Genomic DNA, 20521 nt, shown 5'->3' on the forward strand with positions numbered 1-20521 from the left:
ATGATCATATAACACCGATTTTATCATCTCTACACTGGTTACCTATTAAGTTCCGCATCAACTACAAAATACTACTACTGACCTATAAAGCCCTAAATGGTTTAGCACCTATGTACTTAACGGACCTTCTTTCGCCCTACAATCCACCGCGTTCCTTAAGATCACTAAATTCAAGGCTTCTGGTCATTCCTAGGATATCGAAGTCCAGTAAAGGAGGGAGGGCGTTCTCGCATTTAGCTCCAAAACTCTGGAATGGCCTTCCCGATACGGTCCGAGCCTCTGACTCGCTGACACAGTTCAAAACTAGATTAAAGACGCATCTCTTTAGTCAAGCATTCACATAATGCTTACCTTCTAGTCCTCTGTTATGCCATACGGAACCGTTTGCCACTGAAACTGCTTAACGCACCAGTGGGGCTCGACAGCCTCTTAGACAAACGGGTCGGCGCGTATGGTTGGGTTGCGGAGAGTTCGGGTTACGGAGAGTTTGTGAGTTATAACGGAAATTATTATGAACATCAGCTATGCTAATTATTTCCCATCTGCCTTTCTGCTGTTATCTCGGGACACTTGTCCCGAGAAAAATGGCGTTCGTCAGGTCCAGTTTTGTGTCCAGCCTCTCACGGGGATTTCGGATGCCCCAACGCCTGTGAAGAGACGACTCAACGCCTGTGATGAGACGACTCAACGCCTGCGATATGTTATGGCGCCGTTTGATTCATAAACAATATTTATATTTAATATTTATATTTAAACAATATGAATGTAAGCCAGAGGAGAACTGGCCCCCGACTGAGCCTGGGTTCTCCCAAGGTTTTTTCTCCATCCAATCTGATGGAGTTTGGTTCCTTGCCACTGTCGCCTTGCTTTTGGCTTGCTTTGAGCTTGCTCAGTTGGGGTTATTTATTTAGTGTTTAGCAATGTTGTTGATCTGTGTTGTGCTACTTACATGTTATCACTGTGAAGCTGCTTTGATACAATCTGTATTGTGAAAAGCGCTATATAAATAAATGTGACTTGACTTGACTTGACTTGACTTAATATAAATATGACACTATATAAATATGTAAATATTTACAAACTTGGTGGAAAATGTTAGCATGTTTATTTTTGATATGATAAATGACATGGGGTTAATTTACTAGGACAGCTGTGTAACCAACTGGTTAAAATAAAAATAAATGCTTTGGTATTTTGTACCTAATGCATTGAAATTGAGACGTGTGATTTAAGTCTCCAAAAAGTGGACCACGGCATATAAACAGAGACTGCTTCTCAATCCTTCACTCTGTAATTAGTCAGCTCTGACCTTGCTCTGATTAAGTGTGACAGCAAACAAGGTGTCAAACACAGCTGGGAAAATCTTATTAAAAAGATGAACACAAATGAGGATGGACAAGCAAAACAATGTTTACAGACATATAAAATGTCTGAAAAGAGACCTTGCACAGTTGCAAAGCTTCAATCCACCCTATCGACAACCAAGGTTTATTAGTGTTCGACCATTTCACATAGCGTTACCTTATCACAGTGTAACTCCACATTCAGGTCTCCTTTGTTTGTGTGTAGGCGCACATAACCTTTCTTCTTAACATACTGGTAGCGAACAGTATCGTCTGCAATAGCATCTGAAAAAAGACAAATATTTTCATTCTTTACATATGAATGACTTTGCTGCAGACAGTATTGACAACATTTCTGTATCATTCATAACAGCCTTAAACTAATCTGAAAAAGAATGCAGGACCAATTTGACAGCTGCCAGATGGTTTCCTGAGGTACACTGAAGCCACTCACTCGAAAATGAGGTTAAATTACAAACCAGAACTAATACTTGGCAGGAGTTTCAGGTATTGCAATGATGCAATGTTATGAAATGCATGCAGCAACTTCCCAGCATAAACAAAAATTATGGGAAATTATGTCATTTGTTGTGTGCATCACCAGTCAGGATGACATTTATTTGCACATTTAGAAGACTCTTCTTCCCAAAGTGACTGTGGGCTTAATGGAGTCAGAATCAGCAAGCGTCTCAAATAGGACCGTAACAGAGAAGGAACCGAGAGAAGACTAAAGGGAAGCTCGTGACTTGCACATCTACTGATAAGAATCAACCATGACCCATGGACCAGCTGATGCATTTCAAAACAAAAATGGTCTGTTCCTATCAGATTTGTATGTTATGAGTTTCCATTACCTGCTTCATGGGTGGTGGCTGGAGCCATGGCTGTAGATGTGAAGGAGGCAGACACTCTTCCAGTGGAATAGTGAGCCTGAAAAAAGAGAGACAGACATGGTTTACAGAGAAGACAAAATGAGCCCTAACATCTCCATCTGAAACGACTAAATGATCTTTATATGCATCACATCACTCTTACACCTCCTAATCACACTTAATAATAGTGTTTTATCAGCAATTCACTATGAAGACAGACAGGATATGTATGTACATGGACTCCTGTGGGGCATTTCAGGTGCAGCAGATGTGTCTTCTCAACAGGTCTGTGTTCCCAGCTGACTCGCTACTTTAAATTAATAGAAAAAATAGGCTTTTCTTTACTAATTTAAATATTCAGTACTCAATGTAATATATTCAAAGTAAAAAACAAACTGAGCAAAAACTCAAGCAAAAACTCAGTTTGGGGTCAGTAACATTTTAAGAAGTCTCTAATGATCATTTATTTATTTGCCCCAAAATACAGTTAGAAACAAATATTAAATATTACAACTTAAAATAATTGTTTCCAACTTAATTAATTCCAAAAACTACATTTTCAGCATCATTACTCCAGTCTTCAGTGTCACATGATCATTCAGAAAAATTATCTTCAATGTTTAAAACGGTTTAATGATGCTTAGTATTTTTGTGAAAACCTTGCTTTTTTTTTAGAGAAATTTGAAAAGAACAGCCGTTATTAAACTTAACTCTCGTTTTTGAGTAATTGAATGTATTCTTATTGAATAATATTATTTACTTAAAAAAATGTAAGTGTATATTCATAAATATAATTGTATTTTTGTTATTTATGCTATTGGTATGATGGAAAGCACTGGTCAACTCGAGTTGTTTTTAAATGTGCTATACAAATTATCTAACCAACTAGATTTTTTTTTTTTTACATTTCCCAAATAACAAATTACCTCCTCAATGCTACGAGGTTCTGAGTGATTTTAGGATATTGGTATCCAGTTGCTAAGGTGTCCTGGATGGTTGCTAGGGGGTTTCTTACTCATGTAGTTCATATCACTTTACACTCAGCTCTTTACAAGAATTCACATTATATCTCACATCATTTTTCATTTCTGTAGCATAAAAGGTCCTCAATGAGTAATGCATTTTTGTTGAAATTTTAAATCTACCACTTTTAGAATTTACCAAAAAAAAAAAAAAAAAACACATTTAGTTGAAAACAGTTATTTGGGACATTAGTTGCCCTAGTATTGTGTAGAAATAGCAAAGCTAAATCAGTAAGAGAGTGGGCTTGAATGCCAGTCTATTTCAGCATCATAATACCAATCCAGCACAGCTAGGCCTGAGATAGACTGGCATTCAAAGTCGAGCCAATTACACTCTGTGAATGGGCTGAGCAAGAAAAGCTAATATAGCTGAAAGCACAGGGCACAGGCAGACACACTCCAACCTGGGCTAAAAGAAGGCTTGAGACACGTCCACAAACACACTTCGAACCAAGTACGAAAGCTACGAAAACTCACGATTTAAATTCCAGATATTGGTGCGGTGGGGTCATTAAGTGATTAATTGGTGTGATAATTTTAGAAAAAATTGACAGAGGAACTTCTTGAGATTCTTGCTCTGAGTGTCTGTGTGGTCGGTTAAGGATCCTGCGAGGCGTTTTCTTCTGCTCCAGTTGCTGTGTGATGATGCTAGAGTCTGAGAGGCAAATCACCTCGTAATGCACAGACACTTTTACATGCACACACACACAGACAGACACAGCAAGACACGTAACTGGGACCCAAACCTTTTTTATGTTTTTAATAGAAATCTCTAAAGCTCACCAAGGCTGGATTTAATTAATGAGAAATGTAGTAAACAGTAATATTGTGAAATTGTAATTTAATTTGAACATTTAACTTCTATTTGAATATATTGTAATGTCATTTTTTCCTGTGATCGGAATTTTCAGCATTATTAACTCACCTGATCCTTCAGAAATCCTTCTAATATGCTGATTTGATACTCAAGAAACGTTTCTTATTATCAAATGTTAAAAAAAATCTGCTTCAAAATTACGACAAATAAAAAAAAGAAACAAAACTATGAAGACAAAGAGGAGATCGAAGAATCTGTCACCGACTATAGATAGAAAGGCAATATCTTAAAACACTCACTGCATTGAACTTGTCTGTTTTTTTGGTTTCTGGCTCTTTCATAGTGGAGGCCAACAGCTGATCTCCTTTATAGTCCCTATAGAGCTCCGCTAGGGTTTCTTGCGTCTCCAGGTTTGTGGTTTTTAGATGGTATCCTGGTAGCAGTTTGGCTTTCTCTTCATCTGTAGGGGACGTAAAAATGGACAGGCTCATAAAAGTGACACCTCCACAATACAAGTCATCAAATTCACAAAAACACTTATATGATTACATTTTATCTGAAGCCTTGTGTGGTCATGTGGGCATATATATATATATATATATATATATATATATATATATATATATATATATATATATTTAAAATTTTTATTGTCTATTGTTTTATGTAGCGAGGACATTTAATTTATCAAAAGCTACAGTAAATACAAAATACTTTTTAAATAAATGCTGTTCTTTTGAACTTTCTATTTATCAAATCAGCATAATAGAATGATTTCTGAAGAATCAGTAATGATGCTGAAAATTCAGCTTTGCCATCAAAGGAATAATTTATTATATATAATAACATTCAAACAGAAGACAATTCTTTTAAATTGTAATCTGTTTTGGTCAATTTAATAGTAAAATAATTTGTAATCAAATAAATGCTGTGGTGGTGACTTAACAAAAACAAATGCAAAACAAATGACAAATACACTCGTTTAGTTAATTCATTGTGCAAAGTGAATCCATAACCTTGTTAACCAATTAATTTCTTTAAATCGTCACGGCTGGGCTAATGCAAGTACATAACAAAACATAACAAAGAATGGTGACTAATGTGAAAATAGCACACCTGAGCCTGTCGCTAAATTATTTAACTTATTTTTTAAATTATTTAATTTATTTTTTATTTAAAGGTGCCCTCTGGGATTTAAAATCAAATCATACAACATGTTCCATACCAGATGGGGGCAGTATACCTCCAGAAATACCTCCACGGCCACGCGCTCTCTCATGTCTTCAAACAATATGGGCGAGTGCTGTGTTGCTCTGTCTCCCTCGTGCATATTAATCAAATCAATTGACACGATAGTAAAAGTTTGGAAGACCGCAGTTTCACGTGCAGCATTTGGAGATTTTCAGAGATTAGAGACTTAATGAACAACATCTCAATACTAAATTATAAGGGCCGTCTCATAGACAAGTCGGTGCATTTCGACGATATGGGAAAATTAAAGCCCAGGCTATTATTTCTAGTTTTATGATATTCGATTTGTTCATATTACATTTTTATCATTAGTTTGAATTAATTTGACAGACAGCATTCCCTGATGTGGACCAAGCTAGCGTCAGAGCTGCCAACTCTCACAACACTTTTCACACACTCTCACGCCACACATCAATTTTGTCATGCACAGAAAAGGACACGGAGACCGATCTCAGCTCTCAGATTCTGTTCATTTTATTATGCAATTCAAACAATAAATACAGTATTGGCGCTTTACACGACAGATCCCTAGCACACGTGAACCGATCATCTCTACTAGCTAATGGTAAAAGAACACGAACACTGTTGAAAGATACAGTATGCTACAACTTACCAAAATGTATTCCTCATGCATAATATCGACCAATTATTGTTTTTTAACTCTTCCCTGAACTGAAATGTAGTAGTGGGCTGTATTTTCCACACGACTGACGTCAGGTTCAAGTAAACACAAGCTGGCGCGAGCGCGACTCACTCGTGTACTGTAGTTTGGCTGGTGGTAACGTTGCCCGCCCGCATACCGCCTCCCATGGTCGAAACTGGTATTACGACACCTGCCGGGCCGGGGCTAGTAATTTAGCATGCTAATTCAGGTTAATATCTCGGCAGCACTATTACTTGTCAGTTTTTTAATGACATCATCAACCTTATTTCTTCTCAATCTTTTGATGCGTGTAGCTCATTTTTGGGATATTTTAACCTCAATTTTTACAGATGGCACCTTTAAGTCTAACTAACAGATAGTGAGTTTTTTTTTTTTCAATTATTAATTTGCAATCTGTGTTATTGTGGAATGCAGTAGCCAGAAAAGTGTGCTCTGTTGTAAACTGCATATTAGTGTTATTTTAGTGACTATTATTGTATTAATTAATGTTTTGAATTAGCTTCCTTTTTTCCATTTTAATTAGGGGTTTTAAGTTTTGTTGTGTCATTTTGTCATTTTTATTAGTCTTATTTAGCTTTCATTTATTCTATTTCAGTTTTAGTAATTTTAGCACTTACATATATTTAGTATACAAATATTAGATGAAAAACTAATAATTTCTCTAGATTTTTTTAGGTTGAAATGAAGTTTTTAATCTAATATTGGTATTTTATTTTATTAATTTTTTTGGTAGTTTTGGTGTTGGTTAACAAGAACAACACTGCAACACAGGATTTGCACACCAAACAAACACTATATACTGAATACTATGAGTAAGATGCGATCCTCAAAACAGTCAAATCTTTGCCAAAACCAACTGAACATTTTGTACTGCATTCAAAACACTGAACTCACCGGGGTCAAGGACTTTCAAATTGTTTTTCACATGGAAGAAGTTAGAGACATTGAATTTATCCAGATTTGTAGGATCCTAGGAAATAAGGTGACAAAATGAGATGTTATATGACAACTTCAGATTTGCTGACAAGCTATGCACAGAAGAATTATATACACAAAATTGTTATAAAACAACTCATATCATATTTTCCCTAAACAGAAAGACAAGTAAACAGTCTCTAATGAATTTGTTTTGGCAATGTTTTATCAGTTTAGTGTAAATGTTGCTGACCGGACAGCTTGTCTGCTGCAACACACACACACACACACACACAAACAAAAGAGAGTTCAGGACCTTCTCATCTCTCTCTCTCTTAGCTTGCCCCACCGTTGTATCTGTTCCAAATAGGTCAGACAGTGAAACTATACCTCAGCCCATTTCAGTCCTGCTATTTCAGCTAAACTCCCACTCCCAAACATCTCTCTCTTTTCAAATACTTCCCCCCTATATCCTTTTAAAACTCCCCCAGCTTTCCCATCCCACTTGTCACCCAAAATAACCTCTTTAAAACTCTTCAACCCTTAAACTACGCCACCCGACACCTCCCTGAACTGCCCTTCCTCGAGCTCCAGGGGATAGACACATCCAAAGCTACCATTCTGAACCATATCAATCTAAAATAAATCTCAGCCAAAAATAACTCAAAGTCCCTTTCTGTTTCTCTGAACACCCTATAACATCCCTGACCTAAAATAAACCATGCAAGTACTTTCTATGAATACTGGACACTGTAGCTCACATGAACACACACAGAAAACATTGATTCAGCTCACAGTTTCTTTCACACACACCCACGTTTCCCTGGCTATCTGAAGACAGACGTACCATAGACTACTATACTTATATAAGGGCTGTCAATCAGTCATCTTAACAGTCTTTATTTCCACATTATTGCATATAAATTTACAAGAAAACTCAATGCGAAGTCTGAACTTGACACTGTTCAGAGATTTGGGATCGGTAAAAATTGTGTTTTTGAAAAACAGTCTCTTACGCTTGCCAAGACTGCATTTATTTGATCAAAAACAACACAAAAACAGTGATATAAAATATTATCAACATATTTTTTATATGATATATTTTAAATGTAATTTATTCCTGATTGCAAAGCTGATTACTCCAGTCTTCAGTGTCACATGAACCTTGAGAAATCATTCTAATAGGATGATTTACTGCACAAGAAACATTTCTTATTATCAATGTTGAAAACTTAATATTTTATATGCTTAATATTTTTGTGAAAACCATTTTTTTCAAGGATTCTTTAATCAGAGTTACAATAGTTAAAGTCAAAGTTAAAAGGAACAGCGTTTCATTGAAATAGAAATGTCTTTACGGTGACTTTGATCATTTTAATGCATCCCTGCTGAATGAAAGTATTCATTTTCTTTCCAAAAAATGAATCAATAAATCTTACTGACCCCAAACTATTGAATGGTAGTGTACATGACTTACTGCACAGATCCTAACATGCCAGTGCCATGTATAGATTTGTTGTTAGAAATCTGACCCAGCCAGGTTACATAAGTTCTTACACTCAAATGGATTTACAACAAAGCTTAACACAACTTTAGACAGTTGCCACATGCTGATGTAATGTTTAATCCCATCTATTCAGAAACAGGCTGATTAATTCATAAATTGTGCAATTACTCAATCAGTGCTTTATTGTCTCCTTCATTAAGAATGTTCATCAACAAAAAGCACAAATTCACATTTGTGGTACAATTTTAAAGGTACAAGTTTAGCTCTATTGATGGCATGCTGTCAATTAGCACATTCAATAACTTAAGGTGATTTTTGTTTCTTTTCACAATCTGAGGGATGCGTTAGCAGTAATGCACTTACAACGGAAGTCAATGGGAAAATACATTCCAGACGTTTTCAAAGCAGAAATATGCAGCTCATATTTTTGTAAGGGTTTATATTAAATTGTCCTTACAAAAATGTGTGTTATTTCACCTTTAAAGCTGTCCTAATATAATTTAGTGGTGAGATGCTACACTTATCATTCCTGTGGGTGAATATTTCTGTCAGTGTCTGGAATCCTTGCAAAAGTTAACAGGTTTACAAGCTTTTTTTGCTGTCATTAGTCATATGACAGGAGTTTAAAGATTCATTTAGAAACAAACCTCATGTTAACATTTGGCTATTTTGGAACAGTTAGCACTAACATTTATATGCCGGTAAAATGATCTGACCCAAAACATCCACTGTATGTGCTTTAGTGTTTTGTTTTTTTTAACAAACTTTGGGACCAGTGTTAAGTTTTAGGTAATTAAAAAAGAATAAAAAAAATAAAAAATAAAATAAAAATTATATATATATATATATATATATATATATATATATATATAAAGAGTTCAGATGCAAAAGCCTCTAAATGTCATTTGAAATTTTCTTCTTTAATGATGACTTTTATCAAACTTGTATATTTAAGTTCAGTAATTTCACTTAAATAACAATTAATAGGTAATTATCATTGCCATTTTTGCCATTGAAATTACTGAACTTAAATATACAAGCTTGATAAATAATTATTATTAAGAAAATGTCAAATGGCACTTAGAGACTTTTGCATCTGAACTCTTCATATATATATATATATATATATAATTAAAGCTACAAAACATTTCTAAAAACAAACAACTTAACATGAAAACTGAACATATAAAAAAGGCCATTAGGGATATGAATAAACACTATAATAGCTAAGCAGATATTTATAATTGTTGAATGCAAGTGATTGCTGTGTGTCTGTCAGTCATCAGGATCATCCTGACTGTCTCTTTCTCGATAGTGCATGTGAACTGGCTTCAACCTAACATTTCATGAAATCACACCGAAAACACAGGGTTTTGATACCCAGACAGCCACATATAAACTAAAATTGAACTGGGCGATTGTTGTCTGAAGTTGCTTGATACTAACTTGTGTCTGGAAAAGCTGTATTAAATCACAGTCATGCTAACATAACAGCACTCATGTGACACTGCCTTATCTTCACTTAACAGTCATAAACACACTCTCTCTGTGTCTGTCACCTGTAGTGTGATGAGATCCTGGCGGGTGAAGGGTTCATCCGTCAGCAGGTCTTTATAACTCTTTGTCTTGATGTTGAGCTGCTCTACTGCCTAAACAAAACGCACATTTATAGAATTTTGACCATTCATGTACACATTTATACAGTTTAAAGACAGTGCATTGATTAAAAATGATTAACGTCAGTATGACATTAAAGAGAACATGAACAAACGTATTTTTCTTGCTCTTTAGTAAATACCTACATGCCAACAGCAAAAACAGGTAATTCAGAAATCATTGATGTAATGTCACAACCACATTAATAACTTAAATTTCATAAAATGGATTCAGAAGACTTGCAATATAGTTCATGAGTCAAACTGACTACTTTTATGATCCTATTTTGGAGTTTAACATTCCCCGGCCACCGTGTTTGAATAAAAGAGGGCAACATTAACTTTCTATTAACTAATTAATTATCATTTGTGCTCCATGAAATAAGAAAAAAATTGATTTAGGCTTGATTTTTGATTCAATCAAAAAAAAAATCCTACAAGTTTCTGTCAAAATGAACAATTTACATTGATGAATAAAATAAAATTTAATCATTTAAATTAATTATATAATAATTATTGGGTAAAACTAAAATTTGACTGTTTTGGCGCTCTGTCTTGAAAAATATTGTGTTGAATAAAATGTATCAATTTAAAATGAAATAATCAATTTTAATTGAATTATTTATTTTTAAATTGATACATTTTATTCAACTTATTATATTCGATACAGAGCGCCAAAAGAGTCATATTTCAGTTTTACCCCAAAATTATTATATAAATATTTCTAAATGTATAATGTTTAATTAAATAAAAAATAAAATAATCCATTTTAATTGAATATATTAATTAAAAATTATACATTTAGAAATATTTCCATAATAATTTTGGGTTAAAATTTAAATATGACTGTTTTTTGGCACTCTTGACAAATATTTTAAAGTTGACTTGACTGTTGCATTTACGACTACGTTCCCTTAAGTTAAATGTGCATGCAAAAATACCTTTAAAACATTTCAGATGTAGGGTGTTTTACCTCATAAGAGAAAACATTCCCTGTGACTTTGTTGGTAACAATGTGGGAGTTGTTTGTGAACACTGTGTAGAGCACAGGACAGTGATACTTCCCTAAAGTACAGGAGAGAAAGACAGAATATGCACTGTAGAGGACTTCAATCCATTATCTCGTCATTAGCACATATTGTTGTTGACGCAAGCCAGGTAAGAGGATCAAGAGCGCACACACACACAAACATATTTACCTTCACTGTTTTTGCTGAAGTTAAGCTTGATGAGGGATTTAGCCTCAAGCTTCTAGAGAGAGAGAGAGAGAGAAAGTTAGGAAGTTTGTGACTATATCTGTCAGACACACCTACCTTTTCAATTACAATGTAATCACACCCTGTGAAAGTCTAACTGTTTAACTGTTTAGCATGAATATGCTGATTCACATAGGACGTGTTTGGGCGATGATAAATCAAGGCACTAACTGAATACCACTCATTTTAAACACCATCACACAATGCTGTGGCTCTATTATAGTTTTATTAGAAAACTCATGAGAGATTACAGCAAAGAAAGACCTTAGTTAATTATCTAAAGTGCTGTTGATCAGCATACAGAAAAACTGTAAAACTATATTTAAAGGTGAAGTACAACACCATTCAAAAATTTGGGGTCAGTCGATTTTTATTTTCAAAATGCTTTTATTCAGCAGACACGTTAAACACTGATGTCATGTTAAGATTTTAGTTTCTTTAGTAAATGCTGTTGTATCCTGAAAAAATATAATAAATATTGCCATTACATTTTGCAAATACATATTTTCAAAGTGTTAAAAGTAAACCATTCGTAGTTGAGTCTATGCTGTCGCTAGGGGTTTAAATTTTGCTCTGCCAGTGCGGGGATACATATAAACTGACCACACTGTGATCCAGTGACACAGTGAATCAGACTAAGGCCCCGTCCACACTACTGCGTTTTCGTTTAAAAACGGAGACCTTTTGCTACGTTTGCACCTCCCGTCCACACTAAAACGGGAAAAACGAAGACCTAAAACGGAGAAGTTTAGAAACGCTGCAGCTGCGTTTTGAATCTCCGGAGTGCGTTTTAGTGTGGACGAGACAAAACCATACAAAACGGAGAACTTTAGAAACGCTGACGCAGAGGCTGACGCTTGGCTCTATGATTGGGTGTTATCAGTCATGACGCATCCTTCCCTGATTCGTCATTCACTGTTTACACCGGCACGCGCATGCCCAGTGTTGGTGAATGGTCACGCAATCTGCGTTTTCAGTCGTTTTATTAAAATTAAAATTAACATTAAAATTTAATGATTAAAATTTAAAATTAACATTAAAATTTAATGTGGACGGAGATCGTTTCTAATACGCAGATAAAACGCTGGTGTGGACGGAGATCGTATTCGTTTTAATTCTCCGTTTTTAAACGAAAACGCAGTAGTGTGGACGGGGCCTGAGACAGGTCAAAATGGTCACAAGGATTATTTCCCCCTCCCTGGTAAACCTTTAGCTGGTGTGAGATAAACACTGGGAGTCTCCGCCTCAGACTACAGACTGTTTGTAATGGATAAGTTGGACACAAAAATGGCACGAACTACTTGAAACCAACACTTGAAATCAGTTTTGACATCTTTTGTGATTATTTTATTGTGTCTGAAGTGTGCTATATAAATAAACTTGCCTTGCCTAACACATAGACATTTCAAAAATGCAAGACTGATGCAACATAACACATATCACTACTACTCATTTAAACACATGAGAGCATGATGTTTCCACCGAAGAACAAGTCCAAGCATGTCCAGTAGATCTCTGTAAAAGTCACTAACACACACACACAGGAAGCGTTTTCACAGTCACCCCTCATCAACTCACAGCACTCACTCTCCTCCTCTCCATCTAGCGAGACGAATCAATCATGAATACTTCAGATAACACAGTTAAACTGTGTAGGAACAGAAACACACACAATCACAGAGGCATGTCCGGACATGCATTCACTCGGATGCATAGCTGTAAAGATGAATTGCAAATGACAGCCATGGGCTTCAATGGATGCTGAATATGAATTTTGAAGCAAGTGCATACAGGACGTCCTGCATCACACTCTCTGTAAACATTCACACAACTTTGGCTGATGCTAGAGCAAACTGATTATGCATTCAGCACACACATGCAGAGACCCTATAACTCCTATTCCATAAATTAAGAGTGCAGCGATGTGTGTCCAGTGAACTGATTACACAGCAATTTAAACACACACATCCACTCCTGGCACACTGAACGCTGTTAGCCACCATCAGCAGATCTGTGAAATATCTTCATATAGTCCCAATAACAATCTCTAAATGGGTACAGTAATAGAGTATTTTCCCTCTAAGTGACACATAAGTGAATTTCTGAAGCTTGACTATTCTCCAAAATATAAAATTAAACCCACAAAGCAAATACACCGTTTGGCAAATATGCAATGAAATTATGATTATTGTTACATTTTATTGCCAATTTCTTACCAATGTAACACAAAAGAACCTAGTATATTGTGTGTTGATTGGTTTTAGAGGTGGTTGCTAAGGTATTCTGGGTTGTTGCTAGGTGGTTACTGGCAGTGTTTATATATATATATATACAATTTTTATCGTATTAAAGTATTCTTATGTTTAAAATAGCGATTATTTGTATATTTTAATAATTTTGTTATGTGCTTTTGTAATGTTATTTGTTTTTGTTTTTTTTCGTTTGATGTATAATTTTTTTTTTTTAATTAGCTTTCATTTTTGTATTTTAATTTAGGTAATTTTGATGCATGATTTTTGTCATTGTATTCGTTTTTTATCTTTAGTTTAAATGTATTATTAATGTATTTTTAATTCAGTTTTATTTTTGGCTAATATTTATATTTCAGCTTTATTTCAATTACAGCAAATGATTTTTAATAGTTTCAATTTAAGTTAGATGAGGCTCAGGTGTGTAATTCAACATACAGTAAGTCTATGGTTTTTTTTTTAATTATCTGCAAGTTGAAAATCATAAGATGGATCGCATAAAAAGTACTTACAGATCTCTACTCAAGTTGCATGGTTTTAGGTATTATTAAGGTCTGTATCATAAACAACAAACTACAAGTTTATTACCTAAAAACAAGAAACACCACTAAATATGTCTCTTCATCTCAAATTACCCACAGTGCTCTTTGCACTTGCACCTTTATCCAGAGAATCCAAAGCTACAAACCAGAATCTCGGCATGTTGTACTGATAGCATCATCTGTAGTTAATGATGTTGCAGCAGTTTACTTTGTGTCATCAGTCTTTGTCTTTCCTGAAGCGCTTGGCTTCTCCTCAAATGGAGTCTGACACCCTCTAGTGGCTTAATCCACGCAGGACATTTGATAATGAGCTTTTGGTGCTTTCAACTCATGTCGGAAAGACCGTATTTAAGTGTTGAATACACATGAACACCACTTCAGTGAATGAATGAAGTTTATATAGCGCATTTCCTATGAATTAATGTACACCCAAAGCGCTCTACAATCATATCAGGGGTGAGTGATGCACATTCTTTGTTTTCATTTTCTAGATTGAGTGAGTTCAAAACTTTTTTTTTGTGTAGTTAATTAAGAAAAGGTACACCGCCATCTTATTCCGGCGAAAATGATTTGAATGCACCTGATGTCGTAAACAACTTCCCAGCAGGAGTTGAAACCACCATTTTACCTCCAAAGATTTTGAAAAGTCTATTGGTCAGCATCAAATAAACAATAAATAAGTTGGAATAACTGAAATACCTCTCCAGTTATGGGGTTGGTCCCAAACTTCTTAATCCAAGGCACAATGCTCCTAAAGAAAAAACAAACGTTAATCACTTTCGGGTCACACCACTTAAGATTATAGGCTATGTACTGTTCAAAATTTTGGAGTCTTTATATAAAATAACTTATTTTTTATTGTATAATTTTAACAGTTAATTATTCCCGTGAGAGCAAAGCTGAATTTTCATACTTCAGTGTCATCATCTAAAATGCTGATTTGGTTGACTGGATACTTTTTTCAGGATTCTTTAATGTATAGAAAGGTCAAAAATAGAAACAGAATTTGCCATAATGGAAACGTTTTTACTGTCACTTTTGATCAATTTAATATAATGCGTCCTTGCTAAATAAAAGTAGGATATCAATTTCTCACCCCAAACTTTATAACGGTAGTCTTTGTAGTGATAAATATGGGGTACTATAAATAAGTAGGGGTGTAACAATATATCGTGCCACAATATGTCGCAATACAAAAATGCAACAATACGTATCATGGATAGTCCCGCAAAACTAAAAATTACTGTATGAGAAAAAATTCAAGTTTTCAGAGTTTTAGTGCAATTACTACATTGAACTACTATATATAATGTTGATTATAATGTATAATAATGCAATGGGGGAATATTTGTGGGTCCCGATAATGCCACATGTCTGATGTTACCAGTAAAAAGTGACTGACATTATTTTAAATATATCTAGTCAGTGACAGAGTGCAAGCATATTCATCTACAATAATTTCAGCTTCAGAATCATGAATATTGTTATTCTGGTGTCACCATTGTCCTTGGGTTACAAGCACCAAGTCCAAACCTATTCATTTTAAACCTACAATTTAATATCAATTTAGCATTTTAACCAACAGTACATTTTTTCTTAACCTTTACCATATGTTTTGGAATATCGCAATAATATCGTATCGTGAGTTCAGTATCGTGATATGTAGCGAATCGTGACATGAGGGTATCTTTAAACCTATCTATTAAATAAGTATATAATTATTACATGCAAGTAAATTAATGATTTAAAAATGACTCATTTTGCTATTGATGAGAGTGATGTACTCACATTAGGTCAAAAACCACCCCATCCACTGTGCACATGGGATACTCAAAGGGCTGAAGAGACAAACTATGTGAGGGATAAAAGACAAAAAATTAAAAGACTCATACATATTGCATGATACTAAAGCTGTTGTGTGTCATTTCTGAGCTCCCAAACAGATCTGCAAACATACTGATGGTTTCCAAACAAGTTTCATGAACAGTCTCCTCATCTTTCACTGAACAAATGAAAAGCCCAAAAGGTTTTTGTGAGCAATGAGTTCACACATCAGGCCGCTCCAACAAACAGAACAATTTTAAGAAAATCAACGTACTTTCTAATAGCTGTCTGTCCATATTAAACTAGAACCGGAGGAAAAGTATTTGAAATTGACAATTTTGACAATTCTTATTTTTATGGAATATTTCAGTATTTATTATGAATTATATATCTGTGTACATTTAATTAGCTTTTTAAATTAATGTGCCCTTTTCTTCTTTAATGACGTGTTGACTGGCGCAAGGGTGGGACAAATATCACTTACATGAGATCCACCAATAGCAAACCAACAACCATCCAATAAATCAATTTCTGGCTGATAAAAATCAAGCCCCTCCGTACATATTTTCTTATTCGACGAGACATTTCACTCGAATATATGTCACAATAGGGAAGAAAAGACTCAACTTCCGTTTCATGTCGACTTTAACAGGGTTTTTTTTTTTTCAGGAAAAAATGACAGCAGCTTTACCTCAAATAAAAGCAATGACAGCATTGTTTGAACCCCATATCAGCAGTTATGAAAGCAGGATCTATTGTACTAGACCTAAATTAGGGAAACACAAAGGACTTTTCTATCAAACACGGAAGAAGTGTTATGCATTTCTAAACTCACCTGCAATGATCAAAGGGCAGACGTCTGAAATTGGACCGTGGGATTTCTACAAACAAGACAGCAAAAGGTTTATTACTGATCACAGGGAGCATCAGCAATATCTAAACAAGTGCACAAAATAAGTCTATACATGGTGCAATCAATCAAAGAACACAGTGAGAGACAAGAAAATCAACAGCATTGCATTATTTTATTTTATATAATATATAAGAATTTTGTGGAACCATGATGCATTTAATATTCAGGATTCTGTGATGAACAGAAAGTTTGAAAGAACAGGATTTATTTAAAAAAGAAATCTTTTGTAACAAACCTATTTACTGTTACTTTTGATCATTTGCATGCATCTATTGTTTTGAATAAAGGTAATCAGTTTCTTTTAAAAAAGAAAAACTTACTGAACCCAAACTTAAACGTAATGATTCAGGCAGCATTATAGTTCATAAGTCAGATTGGATCGGAACAATCTGGTTGAAGATCGGAGTCATCACGCCAATTAATAATAATTTTAGTTTCATATCATTTTAAGTAGAACACCATTTGGTCACCACACTTACACACATGATGAATGAGTTGGAATAAGCACCAATCCAACCGATTTTTTTTCTTAATACAAACAGTGCAATACATTTGGACTAATGCAAGTACCTGATTTTTTCCCTCCATAAAACTGAGTGTATTCTGTACATGTGATGTACCTGAAACAGACAGATATAGAGAATATACTTGTTGAAGAAGAATGCAAATGAAACCATATGAAAGAAATGAAAAACATCTCTCAACTAGATACTATGTTAATATTATTACAACGCAAAAACATAAATAACTACAAAATAAGATACTAGGAAGTAACGTTAGCGTTAGACGCAATTATAATGAAAACATTATAAACCTCTGATAACACATAACACGATATAATTGCAATAAATAATACATATAAGTTACACACACACACAATATATATATATATATATATATATATATATATATTGCTTTAATTGAAATATATGATAATATAATAATAACGCTCGATACTAGTTAGTGTAGAGTTCAAACATGATATCATATATTACTCGCGTTATTTTTCATTCCAACTTACATCTTATCTTTTTGATGCTGTCGTTTCCCCATTTTTGTGGCCGAAGATGTAGTCGAAAACGAAAGAATTAAAATGTATAAACGCATAAACAACCAACAACAAACCTACGACTTTTTAAAACACACACTTCCGGCTAGCGTTTAGCGCGACAGTAAAATGTGTCCGATGTGAAACGGCAAAATGTTTTTATTTGGCCTCTTCGGTAGTGATTTCAATACTGACTGAGACACGTTTAGGCTATATTTGTACAAACAGCTGTCTTTTTTTGATGTATATAATCAAAAATAATGATCAATAATTATATTTTATTTAGATAGTAATAAAAAAAAAATATATATATATATATATATTAAATGAATCTAAACCTAAAGTGAATCTGAAAGCACTGGGGCTGCATTAAGCTAAACATATAAGCTATAATATACAAAGTATGCATACATATATATATATATATATATATATATATATATATATATATATATATATATATATATATATATATATATATATATATATTTTTTTTTTTTTTTACTATAACTAGGCTATTGTGTCTTTGTTGACAAAAGGTGGGGTTCTTCTTCATGGCGGGGTTCTTCATCTTCCTCTCCCCTCTCAATCCCTCCCGAGACAATGCTTCTGATAAACCTCCCCAGAGAAACTCGAATACATTTGATCAAACATCCAATCATAATTACTGCATTGAGCAAGGCAGCAATTACTGGTAACAAGAGCTAAAGTATGGGTCAGAAGATATTACCAAAAGCACTGCGGAAGGAATCTAATTCCCATCCTGTTGCTTTGTTCTTTGCCTGTTCATCCCTTCATCCTCCGCACCTTTGTCATGTCGTTTAGCACCTTTGAGATGACACCACCATTCGCATCATAAACTGGAATGAAAGCACAATTCAATTATTTGCCCATTTTAACACAAACTCCTCATTCCTAAGCAAGAATTGCATCCAGTGCCATTCTGTTCATTTGACTGAGGGTCCCCACTTCACTTTTCGAGAGTGCTAACGCCAATTGGGTCTCATTTGCAAATCGGAATAATTCATAACGGATTCTATTAATCCAGTTCATCGAGTCAGTTGGATCCGGAAAGCCTTCCAAAACTGAAATTATGGGCAATTACTTGGCTTTCTTCAGGGATGTCAGAAATGTCATGTCTCCACCATGTCATCATCCTTCTTCTTCTTCAAGGCCCTTGTTACTCTTTTATCCCCGCTCTAATTCTTGCTCTGAGCTGAACTAAAACACAGAGACCAGGCCATGAAACAGGCAGACTGGGATAATGCTATGCAGTATGACCACACACCCAGTAGTAGTCAAATAGGACTTAAACCCCTCCTGCAAGGTGATCACTCTTACCTGTGGAAGGTTATCTAAAAAGGAAGCGAGATTTCTTAAGTTATAATGTTAGATCTAAAATGGGAAGTCAAGTAAAAGTTTATCATAAGGCTAGATAACCAAAAGATCAGTTTGTTAGGGTCAGAAACATGATTAGATCATGATTAGTTCAAGACTGTTTACTATCTTTTTTATTAAAAATTTCACCATTTGACACAAAATATTTCAAATATTCCCCCTTGAGAAGACTTGACACATCCCGAAACACAAAGAGCAAAATTAAATGCGGTCAGTTGAAACACTAGCCAGCTGGTTTGATTACTGAAGCCAGGTGATTCTACACCTGAGCTGGCAAGATGACTGGCGCACATGTACCTGTCATGTGCCAGAACTCTGCTCCACGTTTTTCCAGTGTTGAGAAACAGGAAGTAGAATATCCCCTCGGTGACATTCTGCCTCCTTTCAACCTGCTCAACATTTTCAATTCACAACGAGCTCTATTACACACACTGAGTATCACGGTATCACAGTATGAGAATGGTGTGATGAGAATCGCATTATCTCACGTGTTGACTGGGTTCAAATCTGGACTCTGACCAGCCAAAACATGAGCCTGATGGACTTTCTTCTCAAGCCACTTGGTTGTCTTTGCAGTTTGGGAAGGAGCATTGTCTTGTTGTAAAAATCTGATCATTCCTCTTTTAGACAGCAACTTTTCATTTGTGGCAAGCAAACAATTTTGCAATATTGTACTGTACTCTAAAGCATGATTTTCACATTGAAATAGCTCACCAATGGGCTCTATGCACGGCGGTATTTCCGGTAAAGCATTAGGGATAACTTCCGCCGATCGTAGAGTCCAATGCAATACCGAGAATTTATATTGAATTTTATACTCCATGGTTATAACGAAACGTTAGTCACAAAAACAGATAAAACAGACACCCCGTGTTGTGTTTATGCTTCTTTTTAAAATTATATTAAATAAATATAACTATATATAAAATTACATCTAAACGTTTGTACGTTTCATTTCAAAGACTGGAGGACAGTAAATTTTGAAGACTCTGCTAATCCCGTTTTCCTCAGTTTTCCTCCGCTTTAATCTCCACAACCGGAAATGGACGAGCATCCTTGCGTCAAATGCGGAATTTATGCGTGCATATAGCCCATAGCAGTGGCTAAAAAGGCTCCCCACATAATGACACTCTTCCTCCATAATATGCATTAGATTTTCGAAGAGTATCACCATGCAACTCGTGTTTCATTTTGATTTATCACTCACACACAACTTACCATTTTCAATCAAAAACTTAATTATGT

General features: G+C 34.8%; 1 protein-coding gene across 1 annotated transcript in view; it reads right to left on the reverse strand.

Moving 5' to 3' along the window:
• The window catches only part of ppil2 (peptidylprolyl isomerase (cyclophilin)-like 2), a 36240-nt gene extending 18232 nt beyond the window's left edge, over positions 1 to 18008 (reverse strand). Inside the window, exons 1-12 of the mRNA XM_039659547.2 lie at positions 17852 to 18008; positions 17401 to 17450; positions 16753 to 16798; positions 15882 to 15944; positions 14793 to 14844; positions 11246 to 11297; positions 11020 to 11111; positions 9951 to 10040; positions 6864 to 6939; positions 4354 to 4514; positions 2198 to 2273; positions 1522 to 1628 (exon numbers count right to left, since the gene is read on the reverse strand). Of these exons, the coding sequence (XP_039515481.2) occupies positions 1522 to 1628; positions 2198 to 2273; positions 4354 to 4514; positions 6864 to 6939; positions 9951 to 10040; positions 11020 to 11111; positions 11246 to 11297; positions 14793 to 14844; positions 15882 to 15944; positions 16753 to 16798; positions 17401 to 17450; positions 17852 to 17937 (951 nt within the window). The 5' untranslated portion in view covers positions 17938 to 18008. The remainder of the gene's footprint in view (positions 1 to 1521; positions 1629 to 2197; positions 2274 to 4353; positions 4515 to 6863; positions 6940 to 9950; positions 10041 to 11019; positions 11112 to 11245; positions 11298 to 14792; positions 14845 to 15881; positions 15945 to 16752; positions 16799 to 17400; positions 17451 to 17851) is intronic.
• Between the last annotated feature and the right edge of the window lie 2513 nt (positions 18009 to 20521).

Source organism: Pimephales promelas, chromosome 4 (genome assembly GCF_988280905.1).
Source record: "Pimephales promelas chromosome 4, fPimPro1.hap1.1, whole genome shotgun sequence".
Taxonomy (NCBI): domain Eukaryota; kingdom Metazoa; phylum Chordata; class Actinopteri; order Cypriniformes; family Leuciscidae; genus Pimephales; species Pimephales promelas.